Source organism: Sebastes umbrosus, chromosome 11, assembly GCF_015220745.1.
Source record: "Sebastes umbrosus isolate fSebUmb1 chromosome 11, fSebUmb1.pri, whole genome shotgun sequence".
In the NCBI taxonomy this organism is placed as follows: domain Eukaryota; kingdom Metazoa; phylum Chordata; class Actinopteri; order Perciformes; family Sebastidae; genus Sebastes; species Sebastes umbrosus.
The window spans coordinates 11,627,159-11,653,813 of NC_051279.1; the positions used below are offsets into that span (position 1 = coordinate 11,627,159).

The following is a 26,655-nucleotide window of genomic DNA, read 5'->3' on the forward strand; positions in this document are numbered from 1 at the left end:
TGCTACAAAGATAACAAGGGCAGCTCTCTGGTTTCCCTTTGAAATGCAGTGTGGCTAACATATGACGGCCTAACCTTACTCCTGAGTTTATTATTGTTGTGATCAATTATTTGAGTTCACTCTTTCATTCATGATTACTGTGTTGTTAACCCCTTAACATAGAATGTATGCCCCTCTTTTTTAAACATTTTAGTTTGAACTTGTAGCGCAAGTATATACAAAAGCACAAACAGGAGACGACTACACACACAGGCCCCCACCCTGATACACCCTGTGACATACAATAAAAAAATGAATAGATCAATAAAAAGGTTTAAAAAAAGGGGGACCTACTCAATAGTAGGCAGGTGGTCATAAAGTTATGGCTGATTGGTGTATATTAAAATATATTATATTGTAATTCATTCCCATGTAGGTGTGGGGCAAGCAGGAGGACTCCGCTCGCTGCAGGAGTCAATATAATAGATGATTCATAAATAGTTTTGTATAAATGAGCATACCATTGCATTTTCTATTAAAGAAAAGTTACAAAAATGTTCGTGTATGCTGTAAATTATAGTTATTAGAAAAGAAAATTGGAATCCGCCAAGAAAATTGCAATCGGTGCACCTCTACCAATGAGTGAAATACTCAAACGTTAGACTCTGTGTGTCGTTCTATGGCTGCACTATTCCATCAAATTGAAAGAGTCTAGATGTCTTGTGCATAATATTAAACACATTTCCCCAAAATTCAGCCTGGCATATTGACTATCTTTGGAAACCTTTCGACTATACTTTGAAATAAAGTTAAATGAAAAAGGTTTGGCTGTACAGCGTGAGCTTATAATGACTGACATACAAGTGGGTCAGTGAAGTTTAAGGGGGTATGTTCCTTGAACTGTATTAATTTAAGTTATATGATGCTTGCACTTTGTTTTCTAGGGCTGCACTATTGCATCAAATACAAATATTTTAGATGCCGTGTATCATTTCTACGCATTTATTTCACAAACTTCAAAGTGACATATCTGGTGTATCTTGTGTTTGATGTTTTGATCATGACTAAAAATTCACAATAATGTGATGAATTCAATTGTCATTTTTTTTCTCCTCTTGTCTTTAGAGCGGAGGCCACTGTTGTGTTGTGAGCTTGGTCAGTATTGTTGGAGCATGAGGAAACCTGTGCCACAGAAAGGTAAACGATGATTATGCCATTCTCAGTATGGTAGCAGTATTCATAGTAGCTTTCAGGTAAAGCTAGAAGTGTGGCACATATTCGTTTGAGTTCAACCAATCCCTTTATCCCCCTCCACTTTTTACTGTGCAGGCAGATTCATCTATTATCTTGTAACAGTCTTGTAGTCCCATACAATGTTTGGAGCAGTGAGTGTGACAGGTATTGCAAGGTACTGACTGATGTGAAAATTACCCGTACTTAAGAGCTTCTTCTTTCTTTCTTTCTTGGCTCCTCTAGCTATAGAGTGGAAAGATGCCAGAAGGATCAAGCAAACCCGGGGTGGACGGCCCTCCCGGGTGCTCTCACAGTACCAAGGTAAATAACCCACAGCAGCGAGTGATATATGAAGTCGGTTTGGGGGCAATTCTAACAGGAAAAAGTGCCCAAGGATTTACCTCACCAGCATTGTTTCATTAATCACCGAGACAAAGTTTGCTACAAATGCTGATGATAGATTTTAAGCCTCATGTGTCTTTGTTGTTTTGTGTCAGGGCTCAAAAAAATATTGCATGTAAAATTCAACTCAAAAAGAATAAAACAAACTGTCCACAACTGGAAGGGATAGTTTTGGTGTCTTGAAGTGGGGTTGTATGAGGTACTTATCCATAATCAGTGTATTACTTACAGTAGATGACGGTCTGCACACCTTCCTGCTTGGAGAAGCAGACAAGGAACCAAAGCAATGTGCTGCTGTGGTCCGGGACGGCAGCAAAACGTATTTTAGCCACCTAATAGAAAGGCTCACCTAAAAAAATCAATATCAGTTTAAGTGTACGCTATATTTAGAATATCTTCGCTGGTTCATCTTGCCGCGAGACAGCTAAACAGTCTATGTTTCCAACGGGGAGCTGAAGCCGTTATCGATGCTCTCTCCAAAGCAACCAGACTCCATTGAGAAAAAAAACAATAATTTTACCATGCAAAAAATGGGAGTTGCTGGTCTACTGCTGCCTGGATCGGTTAGTTTGTTTGTGTTATTGTGTGACTTTGGTTAGTTTGGTTCACCAAAGTCACACAATAGCACAAACAAACTGACCAAATAAGGCAGCGACAGAGCAGCGGTCCTTATGTTCTGCGAGGTAAAATTACTGCTTTTTTCAGTGGAGTCTGGTGGCTTTGGCAAGAGCATAGATGGATACAACGGATTTAGGTCCCTGTCGGAAAGGGCTGTCTGACGGCAAGATAAAGCGGTGAAAATATTTTGAACATAGCATACACTTAAACTAATGTTTTTAGGTGGGCCTTTCTTTTATGTGGCTAAAATATGTTTTGCTGCCAGCCCCGTCCATGGCAGTACATTACTTTGCTTCAGTGCGGTAACTCCTGTCTGTTTCTCCAAACTGGGGGAGTGCCAACCGTCATCTATTGTAGATAATACACTGACTATGGATAAGTACCTCATACAACCCAACTTTAAAACACCCAAACTATCTGTTTAACATTATTGTAATATGATGTGAATTTCTTTTTGCTCCTTGTGTTCCTCTACAGGGCTTTTCAGTTGGGACAAATACCTGAAAGAGACGGGTGCCTCTGCTGCACCCTCTGCTTGCTTCAGACAGGTGAGCTAGATTGAAAGGTCCACTCTTAACTGTCTTCATTTAACCTATTTTTAAGCATCTCTCCTGTGATTAATTGATTACACACGATTCTTTCTCCACTGCTGCTATTACGTCGCCACTCTCTCTCTCTCTCCAGCTAACACTTGTCTATCATCATCATATTCTAGAGCCTCACACCTCCACTTAACGAGTTCAAGGCGGGGATGAAGCTGGAGGCCCTGGACCCGCGAAACACCACGTCAACCTGCATCGCCACGGTGGTGGGCCTGACGGGCTCGCGGCTGCGGCTTCGCTTGGACGGGTCCGACAACAAGAACGACTTCTGGCGCCTCGTGGACTCTTCAGAAATCCAGCCAATTGGCAACTGTGAGAAGAACGGAGGCATGCTGCAGCCACCGCTCGGTAAGGACACACACAAAGGTTTTCTATCTGACACTTCATCTTTTCTCCTTTTCATTTTTTTTTCATTTTGGTCCACTAGGTGTCAGTGACTAACAGCACAGAATGTCAATGTGTCATGTTAATGCCTATAAATAACTTCCTGCCACAGCGTAGAAAGCCTCCTACCCAGGACATTTCTGTATTGAATACCCACAGGAACAAGAGCACACTGTTTGTCTGCCTATTTAAACTGTTACCACAAAGTCTTGTTGATCGTTTTCAGGGCTGCAACTAACTATTCTTTTCATTATTTATTCATCTGCTAATTATTTTCTTGATTAATCGTTAGGTCTATGAAATGTCTAAATATAGTGAAAATCCATCAGAATTTCTGAGAGCCAAACGTCTTCATATTAGGGCTGCAACTAACGATTATTGTCATTGTTTATTAATCTGTTGATTATTTTCTTGATTAATCGATAAGTTGTTTGGTCTATAAAATGTCTGAAAATGGTGAAAAATGTTGACCACTTTTTCCTAAAGCCCAAGATGACGTCCTCCAATGTGTTGTTTTGTCAACAATTCAAAGTTATTCAGTTTACTGTCATTGAGGAATAAAGAAACTAGAAATATTCACATTTTAAGAAGCTGGAATCAGCGTATATGACTTTTTGTTTCTTTAAAAATGTGTCAAACCAAATCGATTATCAAAATAGTTTCCGATTAATTTAATAGTTGACAACTAATCGATTAATTGTTGTAGCTCTACTTCATATGTTGTTTTTTTTGTACGACTAACAGTTGAAAACTCAAATATATTCAATGTACAGTTATATAAAACAAAGAAAAGTGGCAACTGTTCACATTTGAGAAGCTGGAACCAGAGAAAGATTGTTTTTACTTGAAAAATGACTGAAACCATAAATCAATTATCAAAATTTGATTGATTGACTAATTGATTAATCGTTGCATCTCTAACAATTTCCCATGATTTGTCTACATCAACATGTTCGTCATGCAACCCTTAGATCTAAAGCTGTGTAATTGTCCTCTTCTTCAGGTTTCCGTCTCAATGCGTCCTCTTGGCCCATGTTCCTTCTGAAAACACTGAATGGAGCTGAGATGGCACCTTCTCGCATCTTTCACAAGGTACCTGTACAAGGCTCACAAACACACTCTGAAGAACTAGTTACTGTACTATATCAAAGAGAAAACAAGCATGTTTATTTACTAGTCATAATTACTCATTTATACTAGAGTTCACCAGGATCTACAAAAGATAACCGACTGCCATAATGTCTGGGAGAAGAAAACATAACACCCGTAATAAAAAGTCCCCAGCGTTTGGTTGATTTAACTGTAATTTCCCGGTACAAATGAATACACAGATACACGTACCAACTTCATACCTGACCCCCTTTCTTTCTCTCCATGTTCCCCAGCAGGAGCCTCCCGCCCCGGAGCAGAACTCCTTCCAGATGGGCATGAAGCTGGAGGCGGTGGACCGTAAAAACCCCCACTTTATCTGCCCGGCTACAGTGGGTGCACTGCGTGGTGTCGAGGTGCTGGTCACCTTTGATGGTTGGCGGGGAGCCTTTGACTACTACTGCCGCTACGACTCGCGTGACATCTTCCCTGTTGGCTGGTGCTCCCTCACTGGAGACAACCTTCAGCCGCCCGGTACCAAAGGTACGGGTTTCACTTGTTCGCCTGATTGGACGCCTTTTCAGGACAGTGGAAGTGTGCAGAAAATGTGCTTGATTGACATGAGGTTTTTTGCTATAAGGGGCCGGACACCCACATTACATTATGTTACTTTGTAGGGGTGTGACGATTCACTCAGCTCACGATACGATACACGATATTGGGTTCACGATCTCGATACGATATTATAACAATAGTTTTAACAAAACTTGAGTGATGAAAATATGACTGAAAAAATCAATCCTTCCTCCTGTCCTCTGTCCTCCATCAGTCAGTATCAGTCCTTCCTCCTGTCCTCTGTCCTCCATCAGTCAGTAACAGTCCTCCGCCAAGCTAACGCACTCTGCTTGTGTAAACAGCAGCGGTTTCATCGTGTGTATGCTTGTTAAACAGGTGTAATAACGTATCTTGGCTTTACACTTGCAAAGTTTTATTGCACTTACAGCAACGAGCGTAGCGTCAACTCGTCTCCACCGCGGCCTCTCCGATCAGCTGTTCGCTGACTGCGCTGTGTGTTGATGTGTGTGGAGCTCCGACACAGAGCAACAAGGCCTATTGAAGGAGGCTGGGACACGGGCGGACATGGCTCTTGGGGTATGGGGTATGACACATGTGCAGTGTAACTGAAGCTGCGGCCGTGAGTTGCGATTGGTTCAATTTCAGCAAGGGCAGACCAGATTTTACTGCGCATGTGTCGTACCCCAAAGAAATGACACGTACTCAGCCTCCTCGCTCCGTCACTCAATGATCATTTTAATAGAATTTTCAATGAGAATAATGATGCCAAAAATATCATTCACTCCAATATCATGAATCATATAGATATTTTTTCCAATTCGTTCAGCCCTGGTAAAGATGTTGCTCATTCTTATAGATACTGAGACCCATTTGTCCAGCACATCCAGTACATAACAAGCACTTCTGTGTATGTGACCTTGAGTGGTGGTATAGCTCTTTTCCTGCTTTGTTTTTAAATTCAAGCACTGTTCGCCACAATAATGAGCCGATTTCATCAACATATTCTACCGGAGTTTTACTACTACTTTTCAAGGTAGTTGTGGGTTTGGTTGGTGCAACACGGTTTGCAGTGTGATGCAAGTAGTACATCATCTGCCTGAAGGCATCATTAGCAACAGTTGATCAAGTCATCAACATGAGTTTGCTATTTTTAATTCCTGATGGTGTTGAATCTCCCTCCAGGTAACTTTTAAATTGTGTTTGCAAAATTGGCTTCTAATATCCAGTAACATCCACTTTAGTTAAAGTAGGCATGACTGTGCTTTTGCCTGCGTTTGCGTCACAATCTGACGGAGAACAGAAATACACGACACATTGTTTCTTTGTTTTTCCATTTAGGGAACAAGGAGTTTTCTTGTCACCAGTCAGTTTTTTCTTAAAGCTGGTTATGACTAGAACGGATGTGTTTGTGTTACACTCAGCAGGCAGCCTTGCAGAAGTTTGCATTTGCAGTTCTGTGTGACACGCTGACATGCTAATTTGAATGCAGTGTGTGTTTGTGTGTTCTAGTAATGTAATGAAGTCATGTTCAAGGTTACGTTTTTTTTTTTATTATTATTATCTTAAAGGTACAACGACGAACTTTGATTTTGTGTTGATTGTGGCGGTCCCTGTGGACAACAGTGGTAGTGTTTCTTAGTACCAGATTCCTTTTAGAAAAACCTCTCATTTTACTGCAGTAGGGTCTGACAGTCTGCCCCGTGCAGTCCTGGTTCTGGTTCTCCCGTGCCTCCCTTTCCTCCAGCAGCGCGGTGTCGGTGTTGGCTCCCAGCGGGGACCGGCAGAGCAGCGAGGTGAAGCTCTGCTCCTGTCCGGAGGAGGAACTTCTGCGGGGCGCATAGCTATCCACCTCCCGCCGAAGCTCAGACTGCCAGAAAGCTGTATCTGGATCTGTCCGCGGCCGGAGAGTCCCCGCTGCAGTCTGAGCTGAAGCAGTTTTATCATCATGTAGAGGTCATATAGGTCATAAAACCCTTACCAACCAGTTAAAAGTAAAAAAAATAAATACACACCATTAATACAACAGTCTTCTCTCCCCCCGCGGAGGGCATCCCGCCCACTGCGGAATCCCGATCCTTTCTCGATTACAACAAAAACGGGGACGTCATATTTACACAAGACGGATCCTTTCTAGTCATTACATTAAACCTTAAAGCTGGAGCCTTTCATAAGTTGTAGCCATGTTTACTTTCTTAACATGAAGAACCAGAGGAAGCAATTCGTTATACAGGAAATGTGAAAGGAGGGAAAGTACACAAGGGTTATCAGCCACAAGGTCAGCTGTACTCCTCTGTTAGAAATCCAGAGTATCTAAAGGAGTGGAAAAGGAAGGCGGGATATGGGGAGGCAGTACGTGCCTTTGTAGCCTGCTAGTGTTTTTTATGAAGGGCTGGCACTCCCCCAGTTGGCAGAGTCGGGCCATGACGTGGAGCCTGGGTGCCCCTCAACAGGCCTCTCGCTGGCACCCGGGCTAACGGGGTTTGATTAGACACCTCGGAGAGAGTTAACAGAGGATAGAAACGAAGAGAAAAGACAGACATACGCTGCGAGAGGAGGATTGTTTACATTGCCAGCAGATGGTGGGAGGAGAGAAGAAGAGAGAGGAGGAATAAAGAAAGAAAGGAAGGAGGAGCAGCAGCAGAGGAGGACAGGGCAGGAGGAGAGGGTGAGTGTGAGGACAGCTGTGCAGACACACTTTTGACTTTTTGTTTGGGCACGAGAGGTGAGTAAAGATGAATGAAATTACAAGAAATGCAGTCGGGAAGAGAGAGATTAAAATCTCGTGACAAGTTATCGTCCTGTAATGTGAAGCTGGCAGTGGTGGCTTTGTGAACTCAGTGAACTCAGTTCACTCAAGGGAGAGAGAGGGAGGGAAAAACTGTTTGCTCATTACGCGTGTTTGGCTGTATTTACAAGCACTGCCACCGATCAATGAACATGAAACCTCGAGCTCTTTAAGCCTTTTAAACTTATTATCTAGGATTCGTCCAATCTGTTTAGGATCAATCAGGTGTCTTGTTTTTTCTGAGCTCCCCTATGGAAAGTCGCAGCAGCCTGCAGACTGAGCTTTGCATTGATTGGTGTTCCCGTGTGAAAGTGTGTTTAATAAATAGAGCCCCACGGGCCAAGACCTGCGTTAATGAATGTGGCCGCTCCTCTCGTAAATCTGTCTTTGGTTGATCCAGGATGAATACCAGGGCACTTTAGTTTGAGCGGTGTGTGCGTGTATGTATGTGTGTGTGTGTGTAGGCCTGCAGGTGCATGTGAAGCCAGCTATCCTGGCCTATACTGTGGTTCTTTTCTTCCGTGTGGTTTGTTTTTGCGTGCACACATTCTTGAAGTTTTGCCAGCTGTGTTGGCTTATATAAAGCACATGGCTTATTTGGTTACTTTTTATGTATTTAGTATAGGCCCGGCTCGAAATGATTTTTCCATGCGCTCGTTCCTTCAGCGGTTCATGTGATTTCTGAAATGTTTTCCGTCAAGAAAGGAAGGGAGTGCGTTCACGGGTGGGAGTGTGAGAGATACATTTTAAGACTCACAGCTGTCAGCAGCTTGGTTCTTTATTAGGGTTTATTCGTCTGGCTTTTAAGGTGTTCACACATTTCTTCTTTTTATTCTCGCCAGCAGGGAGTTGGAAGGAAGACCGAAAGCAAATCATTTTTGATAACCGCTGTTCTTTCCTTCAAAACGGCTCATTTTCCCCCCCCTTCCCCTCTTATATGATATCTTTCAGTTTTTGTTTTTCCTCTACTTCATCCTCATCTTTTCTTGGTTGATATGGATCTTATAGTTTATGCCGGTAATGCCTGTTTGTCAGATTACACAATACAATACTGTACTGATGTATTGTTGTCCACTATAATGATGCATATATTCTTGCTTACTTTTAGTGTTATCTGGCCATGCAGATGGTTAGGCTTTATTTGCTCGGGTTTTTAGGTGTCAGTCTCTGGGATTAACCCGTCACCCTGTACTTTGAGCTCCACAATGGAATTCCATTCTCCTCATTTGTACTGACACATTTCTCAAAACCTGAGCAATAAAGTTTTGAACTTAATGCATGAAGGGATGCCACAGTGAAGAAAATGTTCCCACCAGTTAATAAACTCGTGACAACACCCGGTGTTACTGATTACACCGGACGTTTTACAAGAAAAGATGACGATATCTGTAGATCGCTTACTTTGATCTTTAAGGTTGGATTTAATCTGATTTGATCTTTTAGGTTTGGAGCTTTTGCTGCGGGGCTGCAGGTTTCCACCTGGCGCCACTGCACCGCACACTCCTCCTCACAGCGATTGCCTCATTAACGTTATGGTTCACTTATAGCGTTGGGTTTAAATCCAAAATATTGCCAAATAGGCGCTTTTACTTTTCGTTTTGACATCAAATCCTCCGCCATCGTCTTGTCTGTCAGCTCACTCTCGTCCCGTGTGTGTCAAATCTGACTCCTGCTACTCTGTGCTGAGACTCCGTAGGGAGCAGATACATTCAGTTCAAAATAGTATCGTCCATCGTCCGACTATGCATTGATAGCACGCTTAGTATTTTACAAATCAGAGGTTTTTTTTATTCGATGAACACAGGAACTGACACACTGGGTGGGTTTCATTTCTATAAAAAAGTAGGGCTGTTAATCGCTTAAAGTATTTAATCATGATTGTCCATGATTAATCGCGATTAATGGCAAATTAATCGCACACTTTTTATGTGTTCAAAATGTACCTTAAAGGGAGATTTGTCAAGTATTTAGTACTCTTATCACCATGGGAGTGGACAAATATGCAAATGTATGTATATTTGTATTATTGGAAGTCAATTAACACAAAACAATGACAAATATTGTCCAGAAACCCTCACAGGTACTGCATTTAGCATAAAAAATATGCTCAAATCATAACATGGCAAACTCAACAACAGCTGTCAGTGTGTCAGTGTGCTGACTTGACTATGACTTGCCCCAAACTGCATGTGATTATCATAAAGTGTCTGTTAAGGGGAGACTTGTGGGTACCCATAGAACACATTTTCAGGTCAAGGGACCCCTTTTGAAAATGGCCATGTTAGTTTTTCCTTGCCAGAATTTAGCGAAAGTCTAGAGCACTATTTAGGCACCTTTGTGACAAGCTAGTATGACATTTAAAAGTGAGCCCGCTACAACTTAAAATTCGCAAGTTGCGTTAATGCATTCAAAATTAGTGATGTTAAAACGTTATTATCGCATTAACTTTGACGGCCCTAAAAAAAAGCAAAACGACGGTGGGGGAAGTGGCAAGTAATTGAATCAGTGCATGCCCAAACACCACGTAACACCGACTACCAAGTAGATATCATTAGAGCTTAGTGGGAAATATGTTGTGTTTTTGTTGTATTGTGGATTGATAATCTTTAATATTGCAAGAGAAAGTACCATGATTACCATTAGTAATGTATTGATGTCTTACAGCAAGACAGCATATCATCATTAATTGTTGCATCTATTATTTTCCCCTCCCGTAATCCTTCTAGCATGAAGAGAAATCACACTGCAGTGAATTTCTCAAGTTCTGCGAGCTCATTTATATGCAGAAATAAGCCGACTAAACCCTTTTGAGTTCACTGGAAGGTTAAGATTCACAGAATGAGCAGTCTTCTGAAGCAAACTGGTGCGTGCACTTCTTGATGTAACCTCTCACCCTCTTTCCCTCTCAACTGTGAAACACTCCCACAGTCTGAGAGGGGTAGTGCGGTGTCATCAGGCTCGTATCTGAGGAAGGAAGTTCAAGTGAGGAAAAATGTTTCACTGCTGAGAATGTTTGACCTTCTCTGCCGCTGTGAGAAACTGGAGCTCAGGTGTTATGAACAGTCTGGTTTTTAGTTCTGCATTGAACTTTTGAGAAGTTTGACGCTACAGATTGTGAGAATGAAATGGTAATTGTTGTTCAACATTTGAGAAAGGTATTTATGGCCTATGTGAGTAATGCTAATACGTAACGAGCCACATGCTGCGAGAGTGTGTAATGTGTGTGTGTGACTGCAGCTAGAGTCAAACGGGGACATTGTAGCCGACAGCATAAAGGCTCGTTCGATGTGTGTGCAGTCGGGTACATGACTCATTCTGCTATGTGTTGGTTTAGACTGAGCATATTACATGGTTAGTGTGTGGTGTAGTTGTATTTTGAATTAACCAATATGTGTGTGTCTTCTGTCATTAACATCACATAACCACATAATGGAGTCTAGATTGTAGGGGTGGAAAAAAAATGATTTCTCTATGTACTGCGATTTTTATTTTTTTTTTACGATTTTGAAATAATTTTTTTAATGCCACATTTGATGTAAAGGCTTTTTTTGTGTATATGTGGAGATAGAAGGAAGATACTGCTTTTATTGTTGTAGTCTTGAGTAACGTGGCGTCATATCCGCTTCAAGACATAACAAACTGAACTGTATATACAAAATACATATATGGAAATAAGATTGATTGAATTAAATTTACCAGAAGTATAAAACCACTAATTTGTGAGAGAAACGTCTTTATTCTTTGATCTTTGATTTTTGGGTTGCTGGGAAAAAATGTATGAATAACGCCTGACAATGAATGATATATTTGACTGCAGGACATCTCTGACTACATACGTGCTGAAAATCAAACATTTTAAAGTATCAATTTAGATATTTTCCTAAGTAAAAGTCCCTAGAAGTGTATGATTCAACTTTTTTCCCATGGTCTAGTGTCCAAAAAGTTAACAAATCGCAATACTTGTAATATCGAATACTTAATAATCGCAATACATATCGAATCGGGAGATAAGCGCGTCGTCCCAGCCCTACTAGATTTCACATTATGAAATATTTTTCTAAACCCACAAATGCAATTAATGAGAAAATAACTACTCTGGCTGTTCAAACGTTATTAAATTTCTATGATCTATGTGATTAAATGGGGAGCCCGCAGCTATAATTGTTAATTAGTTCTTTTTAACTGTTATGCCGCAGCTTTTTTACTCAACTCTCCTTTATCTATCTATCCATCCTTGTTCCTGCAGTAGTGCTGCCTAAGAGCCTCGGGGCATTGACAGACGGGAGTGTGGAGAGCCCAGCCATGCACCCCACGCCCACGGTGGGCAGACCTCCAGGTCAGAGAGGACGCAAGCCAGGCCGCAGGAAAACCAAGGTGACGGGTCTCTGGAATCAGAAGGGCTCAGCGTTGGGACCACCGAGCATCCAGCCAGGCAAAGGCCTGGAGCCCATCAAGATCCCCAAGAAACGAGGGCCCAAGCCTGGCAATAAGGTAGGCATGAAGTGGTTTAGAGATACCATCAGGGACAGACGATTGCCTTTAATTGCAGGGTCAGTTCACCGAAAATTACAAAAAATCATTTTTATCATTTACATCTAATGGTGTTTAGCCATGCAGATCGTTTGGGTTTTATTTTCCCAGGTTTTGTGATATCCGTGTGTAAGATTTCTACCTCTTCCCCCATACACTGGAGGTTAAAGATTGACTTTTTCTTGTTTTCTAAAGGGATTATATCTGTCCACAGTGAGGTCTGTGGATTATCCAGAAAGAAATGTCAAGAATTTAAGACATGTTGAATTTTTCAGTGCTGTGAGCACCACAGACATCTATTTCATTCCAGTGTATTGGGGTGTTGGCGGAAATCTCAGGGGGGGAAATATATGTCAAAACCAAGAGACTCAAAACCTACAACTACAGAGACTACTAGAGTATCACAGCATGAAGATTTACCCCACTTAACTCTTTGGCTCCTTTGCTCTTGGTTTGCAGTTGGCCTGGGCAAAGAGAGCTGGCTGGCTGGAAGATGCCATGGCTGGCCCAGGACGGCCAGTGACGGGCCCAGGGCGAACCAGGGGCAGACTGCCTGCCAACTGGGCACAGAGGATAGCTCTGCAGCAGGCCCAGACTCAGGCAGAACCTATCAAGATCCCAAAGAAAAGAGGGCCAAAGCCTGGCAGCAAGGTAGCCGTCCAAGTACATACACATTAACACAGACATCGCTGAACCACGCAATATCACAATAAAGCATTTGGCTGCATGAGTTGTTTAGTCTGAAACTTTCCCAGTTACGAAAATAAAAATGACTATAGTTGATGTTACACCTGTTGATAAGCTTGTTATATTTATCTCTGCTCTGCCACATCCTGCTCTCTTCTCTGTTGTTACTTAATACCTTTCTGACCAGTTAGACTGGACGACAACTCAAGAGAATATGTTTAAAATACTAAGCAAACTGAATAATGTCACACAAGTCAGAAACAATCCTACGCAGCCGCCGTGCGCAACATACAGATACATTCTGGGTCGGACATGCTTCAAACTCATGACGTGAGTGGTACAGGAGCGAAATTGAAGCTGGATGGAGCGAGAGATAAGGCAACGCTCAAACTTCTCTGCGCTCCATCCAAAATCCTTCCACTCATGCTCCTGGCTCGCTCGCGCTGTTCGGTTGATACCTTAAAGATATTGAGCACCAATACCGAGCCCTATTTACGGGGGAGTCACTTAGTTATTTTCATTTTTTAACTCTTAAAACAAAGAGCAACATAGGAATCACATTTCATGCAATATTATAAACTGTGCAATATGATGAACAGTTTCAAATCAGTACATCAAATGTGCTGATGGTAACGGACCAGCAAAGAGGCAAATGCTGTAAAATGTCTGAATGTGTGTGTGTTTGTATCCAGAGGAAACCGCGTGTGGTTCCTAATCCAGTCCCCACGTCTCCCACCAGCAGCACTCCAGAGCCCGACACCAGCACTGTGCCTCTGGACAACGCCACCATCCCCAACTCTGCACTACAGGCCCCCACAGGTACCCGATGTCCACAGACATGGACACACTGCACATTGTTATTGATGGGTAGACCTGTCTGGGATGTTCAGGTGCATCTGTCATGCTGTCACACACACACTGTCACCTTTTTGTGCTGTGTTGGCAACAGAATCTGACAATGAGTGGTTAACACATGCAACACATTTTATTAAATTACAATAACATTTTGTTGATCAAATAAGTCACATACTCTTCGATATTGACTCCTCTGCTTGTTGCTTTCCCCCCCTAGTTTGTGTGTACCTAAACAAGTACGGCAAAGTGGGACCCCATTTGGACCAGCGGCGTATCCAGCAGCTCCCGGACCACTTTGGGCCAGGCCGGGCCTCCTCGGTGCTTCAGCAGTGTGTTCAGGCTTGTGTGGACTCCGCCCACAACCAGGCCACCGTCTTCTCCTGCCTCAAGTCTGGGCAAGGAGGTGAAGTCATTTCAGGTGGGGATTAAACTCTCGTTATATAAAGGACTATGATTTTTCTCTCCCATCAGTCTCCTGCTTTGGTGGAAAGTTCTCATGAAACGTTGCTTTATTGTTTACTTGTTTGTTGTGGAGATCACATCTTTCTTCAATTAACAGAATGTAGTGCTGTTGTCAAAAGAAAACCACCAGAAAACTACCAGACCATGTGGTGCATTTATTTATGTTGTAATTGTTACATAAAATGTGTGGTCTAAATACCTTTGTATAAAGCTCACTCTCACTCATCAGCAAATGGGTTCTTTTACTCATTTTTTCCATCTTGCACTAAATTGAACAGAATTTGTTTGCCCTGTCCAGCCTGCTTTGACCAGCAGCAACACACCCTGACCCTGCCCACAGTCAGCAGTGTCACCTACGTCCTCCGCTTCCTGGAGAAACTCTGCCACAACCTTCACTGCGATCCTCTGTTTGGCAGCCAGCCTGTAGCCAGAGGAGGCCTTCACTACGACAGTCACACGTACACTACAGGTCAGTGCTGCTGTTCTCCTGCTCTGCCTCCACATTAAGGATGTCAACGATATCAGAAATTTAGTAGTCCATACCAAAACCAGTGAAATTCCACGATTCTCGATACCACGGTAAAATAACAAAAGTAATACAATAAATCCCATGTACTTCAACATCCACTCCTTTATTACTGTTTGCATACTGGTTTTTGTTAGGCGGTTCAGGTCATAATTCTCTCTCTGTTATCTATTTTATATTGCTGTGAATACATCTCCTTCAAACAACTGGATTTATTCAAGTTTCTTGCAAACTACATTTTGCAAGATTACATTTGAACACATCATGATAACATTCGAATTTACCTTCACCCAACATTTTTTTACTGAATAGAGCCTGAGCACATCATAATGTAAATCTATGACACCTCCTGTGTTGACATCAGCAGGACGGGAGCTAGTTAACGTTAGCTGTTCTTGCATAGAGCTAACAGCTAACGTTAACGAGCTGTCGTCTTGCCGATTTCAACACGATTTGTTGTTCGCAATGTTGCATATCAGGGAAGAAATAGGGTGCATCCCCTGGATGCATTGATAGTGCATTTTCTATCGTCCCTCCCCGGGATGGCGGGACACCATTAGTCTCGAACCCTGAAGGTACCTGTGGTAATGTAGAAAAACGAGTACTGTCACATTTTTGGGGGGGATTTGGCATCGACTAGATACCGAATTATTGGTTCTCCTGACGTCTCTTCTTATTTATTTATTTTTTATTTATTTATTTGCACGTATATAAAACTGCACAAAATCCAGTCAATGAAAAAAAAACAAGAAACGTGTCAGGAGAGGTCAAGAAGCCACAGGCTTATACAAACAACCTCCCCACCAACCCCAGGAGAATAACAACAATAAAAAAAGGAAGAAAGATCTAAACTAACATCATTTTTCAAACACAACAAAAGTTAAACAACAACAAGAAGTACACAAAATGTGCAGAAAAACCCTAACCAAACAGTGGAAAACAATCCAATAAAATCAATGAAATACATACAAAAAAACAGTACAGAAGAAAAGAAAATATATCTAAACATATCAAAAGATAATTAGACATCATGAATTAAATGTGATGATAATTTCCTTTTAAAATGTTCTAAGGATAACGAGCTCTTGATAACATGTATTTTGGTGTTCCATATTTGTACACCACGATATCTGAGGGAGGACTGGCCATGTTTTGTTTTGTAAAAAAACGTCTCTTCTTCACATGCACATCTACATTGTGATGATATTTGGTGAATGCAATCACCATATTTGATTTACAGCAGTTAAGTTGAGATTTTTGTCAGTTTTAAGGCATTTTTTATGATGCTGGAAACCAAAAGGAAGACTACACATTTTCCAGATAGTAGTTAGATTGCAAGTGTACATATTGTAGTTGACAAGAATATCAGTGACACATAATACATTTAATATAGATTATACTTTAAATGTCTTAATAAACCAACCGTTGGGGTACCAGTACTGGTCTTTTCATTTTGTGTTATTTTTTGTAAGTTCTTTAGTAAGATAAAAACTCCCCACAGCAAAAAGAAAATCTTGCCATACTCATGTGGAGAAGTTGGCAGTAACGTTCTAAGAAACAAATCTTGCAAATACTCGAGGGAGGTGCACCACATGCCTCCCCTGAGTATCTATTTTACACTGCTGTACAAAAGGCAAATAACTTGTGCCGTGCTTAGAGTTTGGGATTTCTTGGGAACGAGATAAATCAAAACATAAAAGAAATTTTGTTGGCTACCAGCTGTACAGCCATTATTCACAAGTGTGCTGACAACAAGGTTCTTTATTAGTGTGATTAGTTAGTGAGTGGGGTAAAAGAAGTTGCGTGAAATATGCTGTTCATTGCTGTGATGATTGTTGAATGCTGTAGATCGCCTCCTATCACACATCCTACAAGTCAAAACCTTCTAATGTGATCATGTAGAGATGAAACTACTTTATTACAATATCTATTAGTTTCCTAAAGCAATTAATTAGTTATTAGTGTAACCAATGATATACAATGTGGTCCGCTTATCTGTACCTTTCTCACCTCTAACTGCGTCATCTGTAACTGTTTCCTCCGTGTGTGCTGGGTTTCAGAGAGGAGAAGTTTTGGAGACAGCCTAACGACGGGCCCGGGTCGAGGCACCAAGCGGTTCCTCCAGGACTACAATAGTCCACTTCCTCAGAAACTGTCCAAAATCTCCCGGCACTCCACTGACGGTATGTTACTTTGGTGATTGTCGTGATTTATGATTTTTTTTATCCACCCTGGGCCTCATTCCTGTACCTAATAAATTATAAAGAGGACAGATTTTCTTCTTGTTTGTATTCAGAGCTAGTGGAAAAATATGTTTCTCCTACTATGGGCTTTGGTTTTATTAGTAGTCAGACGGCAGCCATATCTGGACAAAGAACACTGTCAGTACACATAGCTGGATTTTTCGAGTTTGCTCACTCCTAATAAGTAAACTTTATTAACACTTTTAATGATTGGGTTCAAATTCACTAATATAACAGTAATAAAAGATGTGTCCTATATACACTCACCGGCCACTTTATTAGGTACAAGGTGTACCTAATAAAGTGGCCGGTGCTAGTACCGGGTGGTCTTCTGCTGCTGTAGCCCATCTGCTTCAAGGTTGGACGTGTTGTGCGTTCAGAGATGCTATTCTGCATACCTTGGTTGTAACGAGTGGTTATTTGAGTTACTGTTGCCTTTCTATCATCTCGAACCACTCTGCCCATTCTCCTCTGACCTCCGGTTATGTACAAAATCAAAGGCTGTGTCTGCCTCACACTGTGATTTCACCTGAGAAAATGCAGACAAATCTAACATCTGAACTGAAGTGACTTACAGAGGCTGAGGTGACTGTTTTCAGTAACTACCTCATTAAAATAAGTATAAAGGACAAAGGATGGGTCACCTATGCAACTATGTGTAACTACAATGCGTCGGTTAACAGCTAAATGATGGACAAACTTGTAAATGAAACATATTTATAAAGACAGCTGGACACGCTGAGTGTTTGTTGCAGAGGAGTGCTGCAGGAATGTCTTGAGTTGAGATAAGAGGATCTACAGGAGCAGCTGCACAGCCAGAGAGCAGGTTGACCAGAGCAGCATCACCACAGGAGACCTTTTAATTCAACAGCTCAGATCATACATCACTCAGCTGCTGGAGCATCTACACAGAAACCTTTAGACATGTATAGCGCCAATTCCTCCTGACTCGCAGTTTGCATTTACCTGGGCTGGGGAGGGAGCATCTGCAAATGATTACGAAGCACATGGGACAAGTTTGCTTTCTGGCAGAAATTTCCTTCTCCCAACAGCGTTTATGAAACATGGACACACAACATAAGAAGGCTAACATTAGCTACATATGCAAGCTGTGGAGGTGGGCATGGCTGGTATTCAGCAGCTTTTTTGTCCTGGGCAATATGGTAAAATTGCTAAATATGGCTCTCAAGCTATATGCTGTATATTTACATAAACACAGAGTCTTCCCATGAGTTTGCGCCTCTGACCAATGTGCATTTAGAGGGAAAAACCAACGAGACTCACCTACAACAGCGGGAACTTTGCGAAGCCATGGCCGGATGTAATCCTTGAATGCAGGCGTGACGATAGGTGCCAGCCAGCAAATCAGACTCAAGCACCCTCTCAGGCAGCCCAAGACACAAATTGAAATAAAACCTCTCAGATTTTATTTTTTTTGTTTTCTAAAACAACTCCAAAATCTTCATGTGCATGTGAGTGTGAATGGTTGTCTGTCTCTGTGTGTCTGCCCTGTGATAGTCTGGCGACCTGTCCAGGGTGTAGCCTGCCTTTGCCCAGGGTCTGAAATTAGTAAAATCGTCAGGCCGTCTGTCACTCTGGCAGACAGGGAAATGGGATACGAAAAGTTGTCCGATTCCTTGGAATCGCATGCATCTGTGACTATCGGTTCCTCTTATTGATGCTTTCCGACAGTTACACATGCACAATTACGTAACGCCATATGCACGCTATATCATGTTTCATTTTGTTTGGGATCAAAACCATGGTGAAGAGAGAAAAAAAAGCAGTGTGGCACTACTAAACCTGAGGGGACACATCCTATTTTTCCACTGATAATGCTATATTGTGAAAAAACAAATCTGTGTTGAAATCGGCAGACAAAGAGCTTGTTAACGTTGGCTGTTAGTAGCCGGTAGGCAGCGCAGTCCTGCCTGGCTAAATAACGTAGCTAACAGCTACCATTGAGTTACATTATTATTCGTTCAAGCTCTATTAAAAAATCCATTTTAAAAATCAATATTGGGCAAAGGTGAATCATAACGTTATCATGACGTGTTCGATTGTAATCTTATAATATATAGTTTTTTGGCGAGAAACTTGAACAAATACAGTTGTTTGAAGGGGATATATTTCAAAAGTGGCAGATGGAATATCTGAGTGGCAGACAAATTTAACACTTGCCTGCCACAGTGGCAGGCAGGGGAAAAAAGTAAATTTCAGACCCTGCCTTCGCCCAGTGACTGGGCTCCAGTCCCCCCGGGGACCCTGAATAGGATAATGGGTTACAGATGATGGATGGATGAATGAAAACTGAACTGATGAGCGTTACACAGACCCTGTTGTTCCTTGCTAGTAAATTTCTGTTTTTAAAAGTACACTAAAATCAAAGTATTCCGCTGATTAAACAAGCCTTCCACTCGGGTGTGTATAGTATTTATTTATACAATCAGTGGCTCTCAACTCTTAATGCTGCCCCACGTTTTATGAAGCACATTTAAATTCTAATAATCGACTGCTCTGAGTTGTCCAGTAAAGCCTCATATCATCATATTAAGGAGGTAGTAAAACAGAAGAAGCTCTTGGCTCAGGAGTGAGTCGTATTAAGTTCTTGGAGCAGGAGGTTAATCATTTAATCATCTTTCAATTTCCTTAGATTTTAATTAAGTTAATGGAATATTTGAAGAGATTTATATAAAAGGGTAATATCCCCCTTAAAAGGGCCTTCCACTTTTACAGAAGGCCAGAACACACACTCAAATCACTGTCATACTTTCTGAGGGTTATAGGCATATCGCTGTGAAATACATCACACTGTGCATGGAGCATTTTAATCACTGTATATTTATACTGGCGACCACTTTTGTTATTTTTGTAATGTTTCCCACCTTTCATGCACAGAATGCAACACTAAATGTTTTACAATTCAACAGCAAAAACAAGTGTACAAAAGTTTACAGTATCTAAAAATGAGAGAAAATCATAAAAGATTAAAAACATACAGCTGCTAGTTATAGGCTATATTAAAAATATATGTTTTGAGTTGTCGTCAGTAAGTCTAACATTTAAAGGCAGTGTTCCATATTTTCGGGGCGAAGTGGCTAAAAGTAGAGTACCCAAAGGTTTTTGTGGTGATCTTGGGAACAGTTAAATGAGCAGCTTTGGAGGATCTTAGGATTCATGGAGAATCATAAAAAACAATATAAAAGGGGGTGAGGCCATTTAGTGCCTTAAAGAGTAACTTCGGTATTTTTCAACCCTGACACTATTTTTGACATTTTTCCAGTATTGGGGGATAACGCTGTAACTGGCAGCCTTGAAATGAGCTGTGAGGGCAAGTGAGCAGCATCAGTGTAATGTTACGTTCATTAAAAATGCTTGTTTTTTCACTGACAGGCTCAGATTGTTATTATAAGTGTCTGACAACATTATTTAAAGGACCCTACTTGTGTCCAAGTCCCACTCAAGGAGAAGTCTCGTTGTGAAATCTGAATATCCGTATACTCTTACACTTAGCGAGACTCTTTCCAAAATGTCAGACACTTACAATAACAATCAGAACCTGTCATGCAAAAACAAGCACTTTTAGTGGATGTAAATGACAGTGCCAGCTTGCCCCAATAGCACCATATTACAGCCCGCGAGCCGCTGCTGTCTACAGAGCTCTCCCTCAATACTGGACCAATTTCAGTCGTCAATTTCTGTTCAATTGTTGTCCCTATTAGTCAGTTAGACACAAAAACATGGGAAAATAGGGTCCAGGTTGAAAAATACCGAAGTTACCCTTTAAAAACTAATAGAAAGACTTTAAAATCAGTTCTAAAAGATACCAGTGTAGGTTGCATGAAACAGGAGCTGTATGGTCTCTCTTTTTAGTGTTTTAGTCTAAGGCCAAGACTAGTCTTAATTCAAGTTTATGCAACTGGTCCTTGGTCTACTAAGTCTAATGTTGAATGTGGATTTAAATTGTTATTTATGGTTGAGAATAGTATTCTGGGATTGTTTGGCTGTGATAATGTTGGAGAAATGGGCTCGTCTCTCATCTCGCACTGCTCTATTTCATTTAGTGATAAGTTCTTTATATATGTTGTGGTGGACAGTCAGTGTGTTTATTTCATCTCACTGCTGAGTCTTATGTTTGTCCCCCAGGCGAGTCCTTCATGGAGAAGAATGTCGCCACATCAGAGCACTTAAAGAAGAGCCCTCTCTCTCCAAACTCTACGGTACAAACTCCCGGCCTGAGGTCTCCCTCCAAGCTGCTGCATCATAACAACTCTACAGGTAGGAAGAAACATTGATACAGGAAACATTGTCGCAGTGTGCGTTTGCACAACATTTCAGTGCTTCAGTGCTCCTAATGGTTACCTTGCACGGCAGCTGTCTTGTCAGGCTTCAAGTATTGCAATTGTGTGGACCAATTAGCGTCCTGTGAGGAGCTCCTCATAGCCACGGGCATGGTTTAGGTCTGTGTGACAACACGGGGAGGCACCATTGTTGTTCAAAACAACCTCCTGAAGAGGTTATAGATGCTATAATAACGTCAGTTATATCAGAACTGGAGAGTATTTCTTCATTGAAAGAAGAGCAAAGAGCGGCATTGAAGGTTTTTCTCAATGGAATAGATATTTTCGCTCCTCTCTCAGCTGGCTTCGGCAAGAATTTGAAGTATCTTTTGAAAGTGCCTGCCCTTTTCCAAACAGCGTTCAATGACGGCTTCTCAGATGGTTCTGTGAAACAAAGCATCAGGTTACCTAAATGGGCGATCAGACCCAAAACAGACCTGTATTTAAAACAAAAAATGGGAAGATGAGTTTGAATGCTTGTCAAAAAAAATAAAATACTGAAACAGGATTTCAAAACTCTGGAAAGTTGTCACGGCAACAATAATTGTTTTCTTTCATTGCGAAGGTTGAGGTAAACTGTAGAAATACGGCATTCACGTTGCAAAATAATCTACCAGCAACATGCGCTTGCTCATATTCAATTGGCCAACATAACACTTTGCCAGATGACGACCCTGCATTTACTTTTTGCTGGAGCCCTCTGCATTTTGACCTCTGCTGCGTCGCCAGAAAGGCCCCATTCCAATGAATGAGGGGGCTGTGTTTGTCTGAACGCAGCCTTAAATCAGAAGATTCATATTGACTCAACTGTAAGTAGGCTTTAACCAATACAGTTTTTAAAGCTGATAATGATTTGTGTCACATCTTATAGTAGGTGAATAGAGTGTTGAATAGCTGAAAAGATGAATAACGCTTATAGATTTAAAGGTTTTAAACCTCTCTAAATCACTTAGGGTGTGTAAAGGTGGTGGATATAGTCTATAAACAGTGGATTTGTTCTTTTTATACAACATTCTGTGTCAAGGTTGTAGTCAAATGTGTTTGTCGGCAATTCACATGATTATAAATTAAAGTTAAATAGGCCCATGATCAACAAGTAGTATTTTTCTTAATGTTATTTTGGTAATGCAAGATTAAGTGTATTATAGTGCTTGGTGAGTTAAAGCTGCAGTCGGTAAATTTAAGCAAATATGATAAAAATGTAATCCTTTTTATAAAACGGTCACTATATCCTGACAGTAGTGTATGAGACCGATAATCTGCTCATAATGGCATTTGTAAGATTTCACAGCACTGAAGGAAAAAAAACAATCAGAGCTGAGGAGTCTCTACAGCAGCTGTCAATCACTGCTCATGAAATTTGCAAAGAGAAATAGGCATTACAGTAACAGAATATTGATTCATATTTGATCAGCGCCGCCTAGTTTGACTGTTTGATTAGAGTTTGCGAGTTTCGTGAGCAGCGATTGACAGCTGCTGTAGAGACTGCTCAGCTCTTATTGGTTGTTTTGGGTGAAAACTTGCAAATGCTAATATGAGCATTAGGAGGAAGCAGAGGAACATGTTGTTTTTCAAAGATTATATCATATTTGCTCAAAGTGACCAACTGCAGCTTTAATGGATCAATGATTGTCTTCATGGATTTCAGGTTCGGGCAGTTTCCGGGAGAGCCCGAGGCCGAGTGGTCAGGACCCCAACCTGTGGACAGTGGAGGATGTCATGCAGTATATCAGAGATATCGACCCAGTGCTGGCACCACATGCTGACCTATTCAGAAAACATGTATGTATTTCCTCATAGTGTAGAAGATGCTGAGTTAACATAACTGTATTCTGCAATAAAAAATATAAATTTAAGTATATATAGAGTATAGTATATATACACTTTTTAGATTACACTAGACATTGATTTTTGTTTAATACAGTTGCACAACATAAAGGGATAGTTTGGGTGTTTTGAAGTGGGGTTGTATAAGGTATTTATCCATAGTCAGTTCATTACCAACAGTAGATGCAGGTAATACACTGACAATGGATAAGTACCTCATACAACACCACTTCAAAACACCCAAACTATCCCTTTAAGTTGTTGGACAGCTTTGCTAAAAAGCAATTCTTTCAATTTCTCCTCCCTCTCTCTGCGACAGGAGATTGACGGCAAAGCACTCCTGTTGCTGCGTAGCGACATGATGATGAAATACATGGGCTTGAAGCTCGGTCCCGCGCTCAAACTCACCTTCCACATCGACAAGCTCAAGCGGGCTTGAGGAGGTCAACCGAGCAGCCGCAGCCTTCCAAAGGACTAAACTCCAACCCCATCTCCCTGTTCTAGGATCAGTATATCATGCACTACATATTGGACATGTACTGACCATTTACATGTAGCAGCTTCCATCGGACCACCATATCTGGTATTATATACCCTGTCCTGACCTCATCCAATGAGGAATGTTTATTTTGTGTAGCACAATCCAGCCCTAAGGCAGCATGGGATACGTAGGATCACCCACTCGTCCGTCATTTCATTTGCATTTCAGTATAACTTGAAGAGTCATACGTGGCCATTTTAACTGTAAAAGGCTGTTTTTGGCCTGCTTTTATTATGTTTCATTTATTCTGTACATTTCATATTTTGTACTTCATGGATATATAAACTTGTATTTTTGCCTTTTTCAACAGTTTGTGTGGGATATGCTAAAAGAACCTTAAAGGAAGAAAAGAAAGCATTCATCCCAATACTTGGGATGCTTCTGGTTAACGTCTCAGTTTGAGGCACGATTTTGCAGCTGCAACAATATTAATTATGGGGAGGAAAAACACGTTTTATGAAAGGAAGAAAATCACTTTATTCTGAAAATACTGCCATGAGGAAATCGGTTTCTTTATTCTTATTCTGGATGTTGTTTACAATGCCTTGTCTTGTCTATGTTATTTGTACTTTTTTAATTTTTATACTATATTATTAGAGTTCCTACATGGAGAGCCCTATCATACTTAACATTGTTCAATAAATATATAATAATTCAACTGTCGGTTTATTTTTTTCTGTGCTTTTTGTTCTGTAATGCCAACCTTTTAAACCTTCAGTAGGCAGAGCGTTTTTGGCATCATTGGGCAAAAATTCCATAATAACCTTTCAGCATATTGTAATTCAAGTGTTCTGAGAGAAAATTAGACTTCTGCACCTCCTCATGGAGAAATAGGCATTACAGTAACAGAATATTGATTCATATTTGATCAGTGCTGCCTAGTTTGACCGTTTGATTGAAATTTGTGAGTGATTGACAGCTGCTCAGAGACAGCAAGGCTCCAGCTCGGCTCTGATTGGTTGTTTTCCTCCGGTCTGTGAAATCTTGCAGATGCCATTAGGAGCACCGGAGGACACAGAGGCACATTCATTTTTCAATTACCTGTCTCATGCACTACTGTCAGGATATAATGAGCGTTCTATAAAAATATATTTTTTTTAATCATATTTGCTCCAATACTCCTATCCACTGCTGCTTTAAAGCCACAATTTGTGATTACATCTTGTTTACATAGTTTTGTTCACTTCTTGTATTAATTAGCACACTATTTTTGTCCCTTTAATTGCCTGACCTTTTCGTAAAGACTAAGTTTGACAAGTCTGACATTTTGAGACTGTAAATGCTTTTTTATAATTATTTTACTACTTAGAAAATTATTAATTCCTAATTTGATTTTGAAAAATGCATTTAGTGCCATATACTATTTTTTTTTAATGTAGTTACAATAGTTTGCCAACAGGGAGCAGCACAGCCTCGTCTACCTTTTTGCAGTCGTGTCTCCTTGCTGTTTCTCCTTGGGATTCACTGACATGCGCTGCCATGGGTGGCCATATCTCCATCTGGTAGACTCAGCATGATAATCTCAGTGATATTTGTACATCACCTAAAGATTTCCTCATATGGTTATATTATTTTTGGTTGCTCCATTGTCAGAATCTCTCCTGTATTGCTGTGCAGCTATTTCATGTATTTTCCATTATTCAAAGAGCCTCTCTTTTATGATTATGTCAAACCTATTGTTCATGCTGTTTCTGGTAAACGCTGCAGTCATTGTCTCTGTCGGTACATGAGTGGGCCATTAGGCTTGTGGGCGAAAAATGACTTGTGTCTACTGAAGCAACTCGGCAGAAAGACAAAAAAAAAAAATCTAACCACATCCTCCTAGTGAAAACAGGAAAACATGTCACGTAAGGCTGAAAGCAGTGACCAAACCCACTGATTCTAACTGACATGGATGAGTATGAATGCATTTCTCTGTGTGTGAGCATATGACACATACTCACAATCTGTGCTGTGTGTTGTGTGTTATGCTCAGGCACATGTGACAAGCTCCGAGCTCGTGGCTGATGCCTGTGCTTGTTGATGTGTAATAGTAGCCAAAGTGTTGTGCGTGAAGCCAGCGCTATTTATAGAAATAACAGCTCCTTGTGCTGCATATTGTGTTTGTGAAGGTTGTGAAGCGAGATTTTACTTTAGCGCCTAACGCTACGGTGTGATTTTTATCAGGCGCCATTCTTGTGTGTTGCTGATGGGCCAGAAAGGCATAGAAGGTCTTTTAAAGTGTTGAGGTGACTATTCAACATGACTGACTTCTCTGAAAACATACAAGATAGATTATCTTTATAGATATGACATACAGTGGTATTATGCACCTTGGGGGAATTCTGCATGTGATATTTACCAACAATGCAGTGCTCCTGAGTCATCCACTGTCTGCCCCAAAAGTTATAAAGCAGCTAGACAGTTTCACTATGCATGAAAGGAAGTTTTGCGGGCTCACAGATTAGTCATAACTGTGAGAAGAGAAAAAACGACTTTCCCAGGTCTCTGCTTCGGGTGTCATGTTATGGCATGGAAATACCGTATTCTCTACAGAGCCAGCATGGCATGGTGCAGCTCTGCAGACAAGTGTGGGCACAGTTAGAGAGAAACAATACAAATAAAATAAGATGTTCAGTCCTCCACTCTCTCTCCAGCTGATACCAGAATTCCCAGCATGCCGTTGGGCTGACAGTGGAGGTGCTCTGGGGTGAGCGTCCTGCTGGTCTCAGTGTGTCTGCGAGGCCCTCAGTCATTAAAGAACATACTGAATTTGAAATTGTCAGGTTGATCTTTGGATCATGTTTCATGATTGTGCATTTTCTAAATGCTTCAAGAATTGTGAGTACACAGAAGCACTCTTCAGTCACTCCGGATATTAACTGTCCCTGTTTAAAGGTGCCCTATACGATATCCAGAGCATTAATATAGCAGCAAATAACTATTACTATTAACTATATTAGCTATGTATATAGAGGAGTACAGTCTATCTGAGCA

The 26,655-nt window shown here is 41.1% G+C and overlaps 1 protein-coding gene across 5 annotated transcripts in view; it reads left to right on the plus strand.

The window, feature by feature from the left end:
• LOC119497354 (polycomb protein SCMH1) overlaps positions 1-24,337 on the plus strand; it is an 81,118-nt gene extending 56,781 nt beyond the window's left edge. For 4 of the 5 annotated variants that reach the window (XM_037785426.1, XM_037785428.1, XM_037785425.1 and 1 more), the window contains 15 exons: positions 1,105-1,176; positions 1,456-1,533; positions 2,710-2,780; positions 2,948-3,182; positions 4,222-4,310; positions 4,604-4,850; positions 11,915-12,159; positions 12,658-12,849; positions 13,578-13,704; positions 13,958-14,158; positions 14,501-14,671; positions 16,789-16,911; positions 21,118-21,249; positions 22,960-23,093; positions 23,458-24,337. In XM_037785426.1, coding sequence (XP_037641354.1) covers positions 1,152-1,176; positions 1,456-1,533; positions 2,710-2,780; positions 2,948-3,182; positions 4,222-4,310; positions 4,604-4,850; positions 11,915-12,159; positions 12,658-12,849; positions 13,578-13,704; positions 13,958-14,158; positions 14,501-14,671; positions 16,789-16,911; positions 21,118-21,249; positions 22,960-23,093; positions 23,458-23,577 — 2,190 coding nt within the window. In that variant the 5' untranslated portion in view covers positions 1,105-1,151 and the 3' untranslated portion in view covers positions 23,578-24,337. The remainder of the gene's footprint in view (positions 1-1,104; positions 1,177-1,455; positions 1,534-2,709; positions 2,781-2,947; positions 3,183-4,221; positions 4,311-4,603; positions 4,851-11,914; positions 12,160-12,657; positions 12,850-13,577; positions 13,705-13,957; positions 14,159-14,500; positions 14,672-16,788; positions 16,912-21,117; positions 21,250-22,959; positions 23,094-23,457) is intronic. The other variant, XM_037785429.1, reaches the window with a different exon arrangement.
• Positions 24,338-26,655: the final 2,318 nt, after the last annotated feature.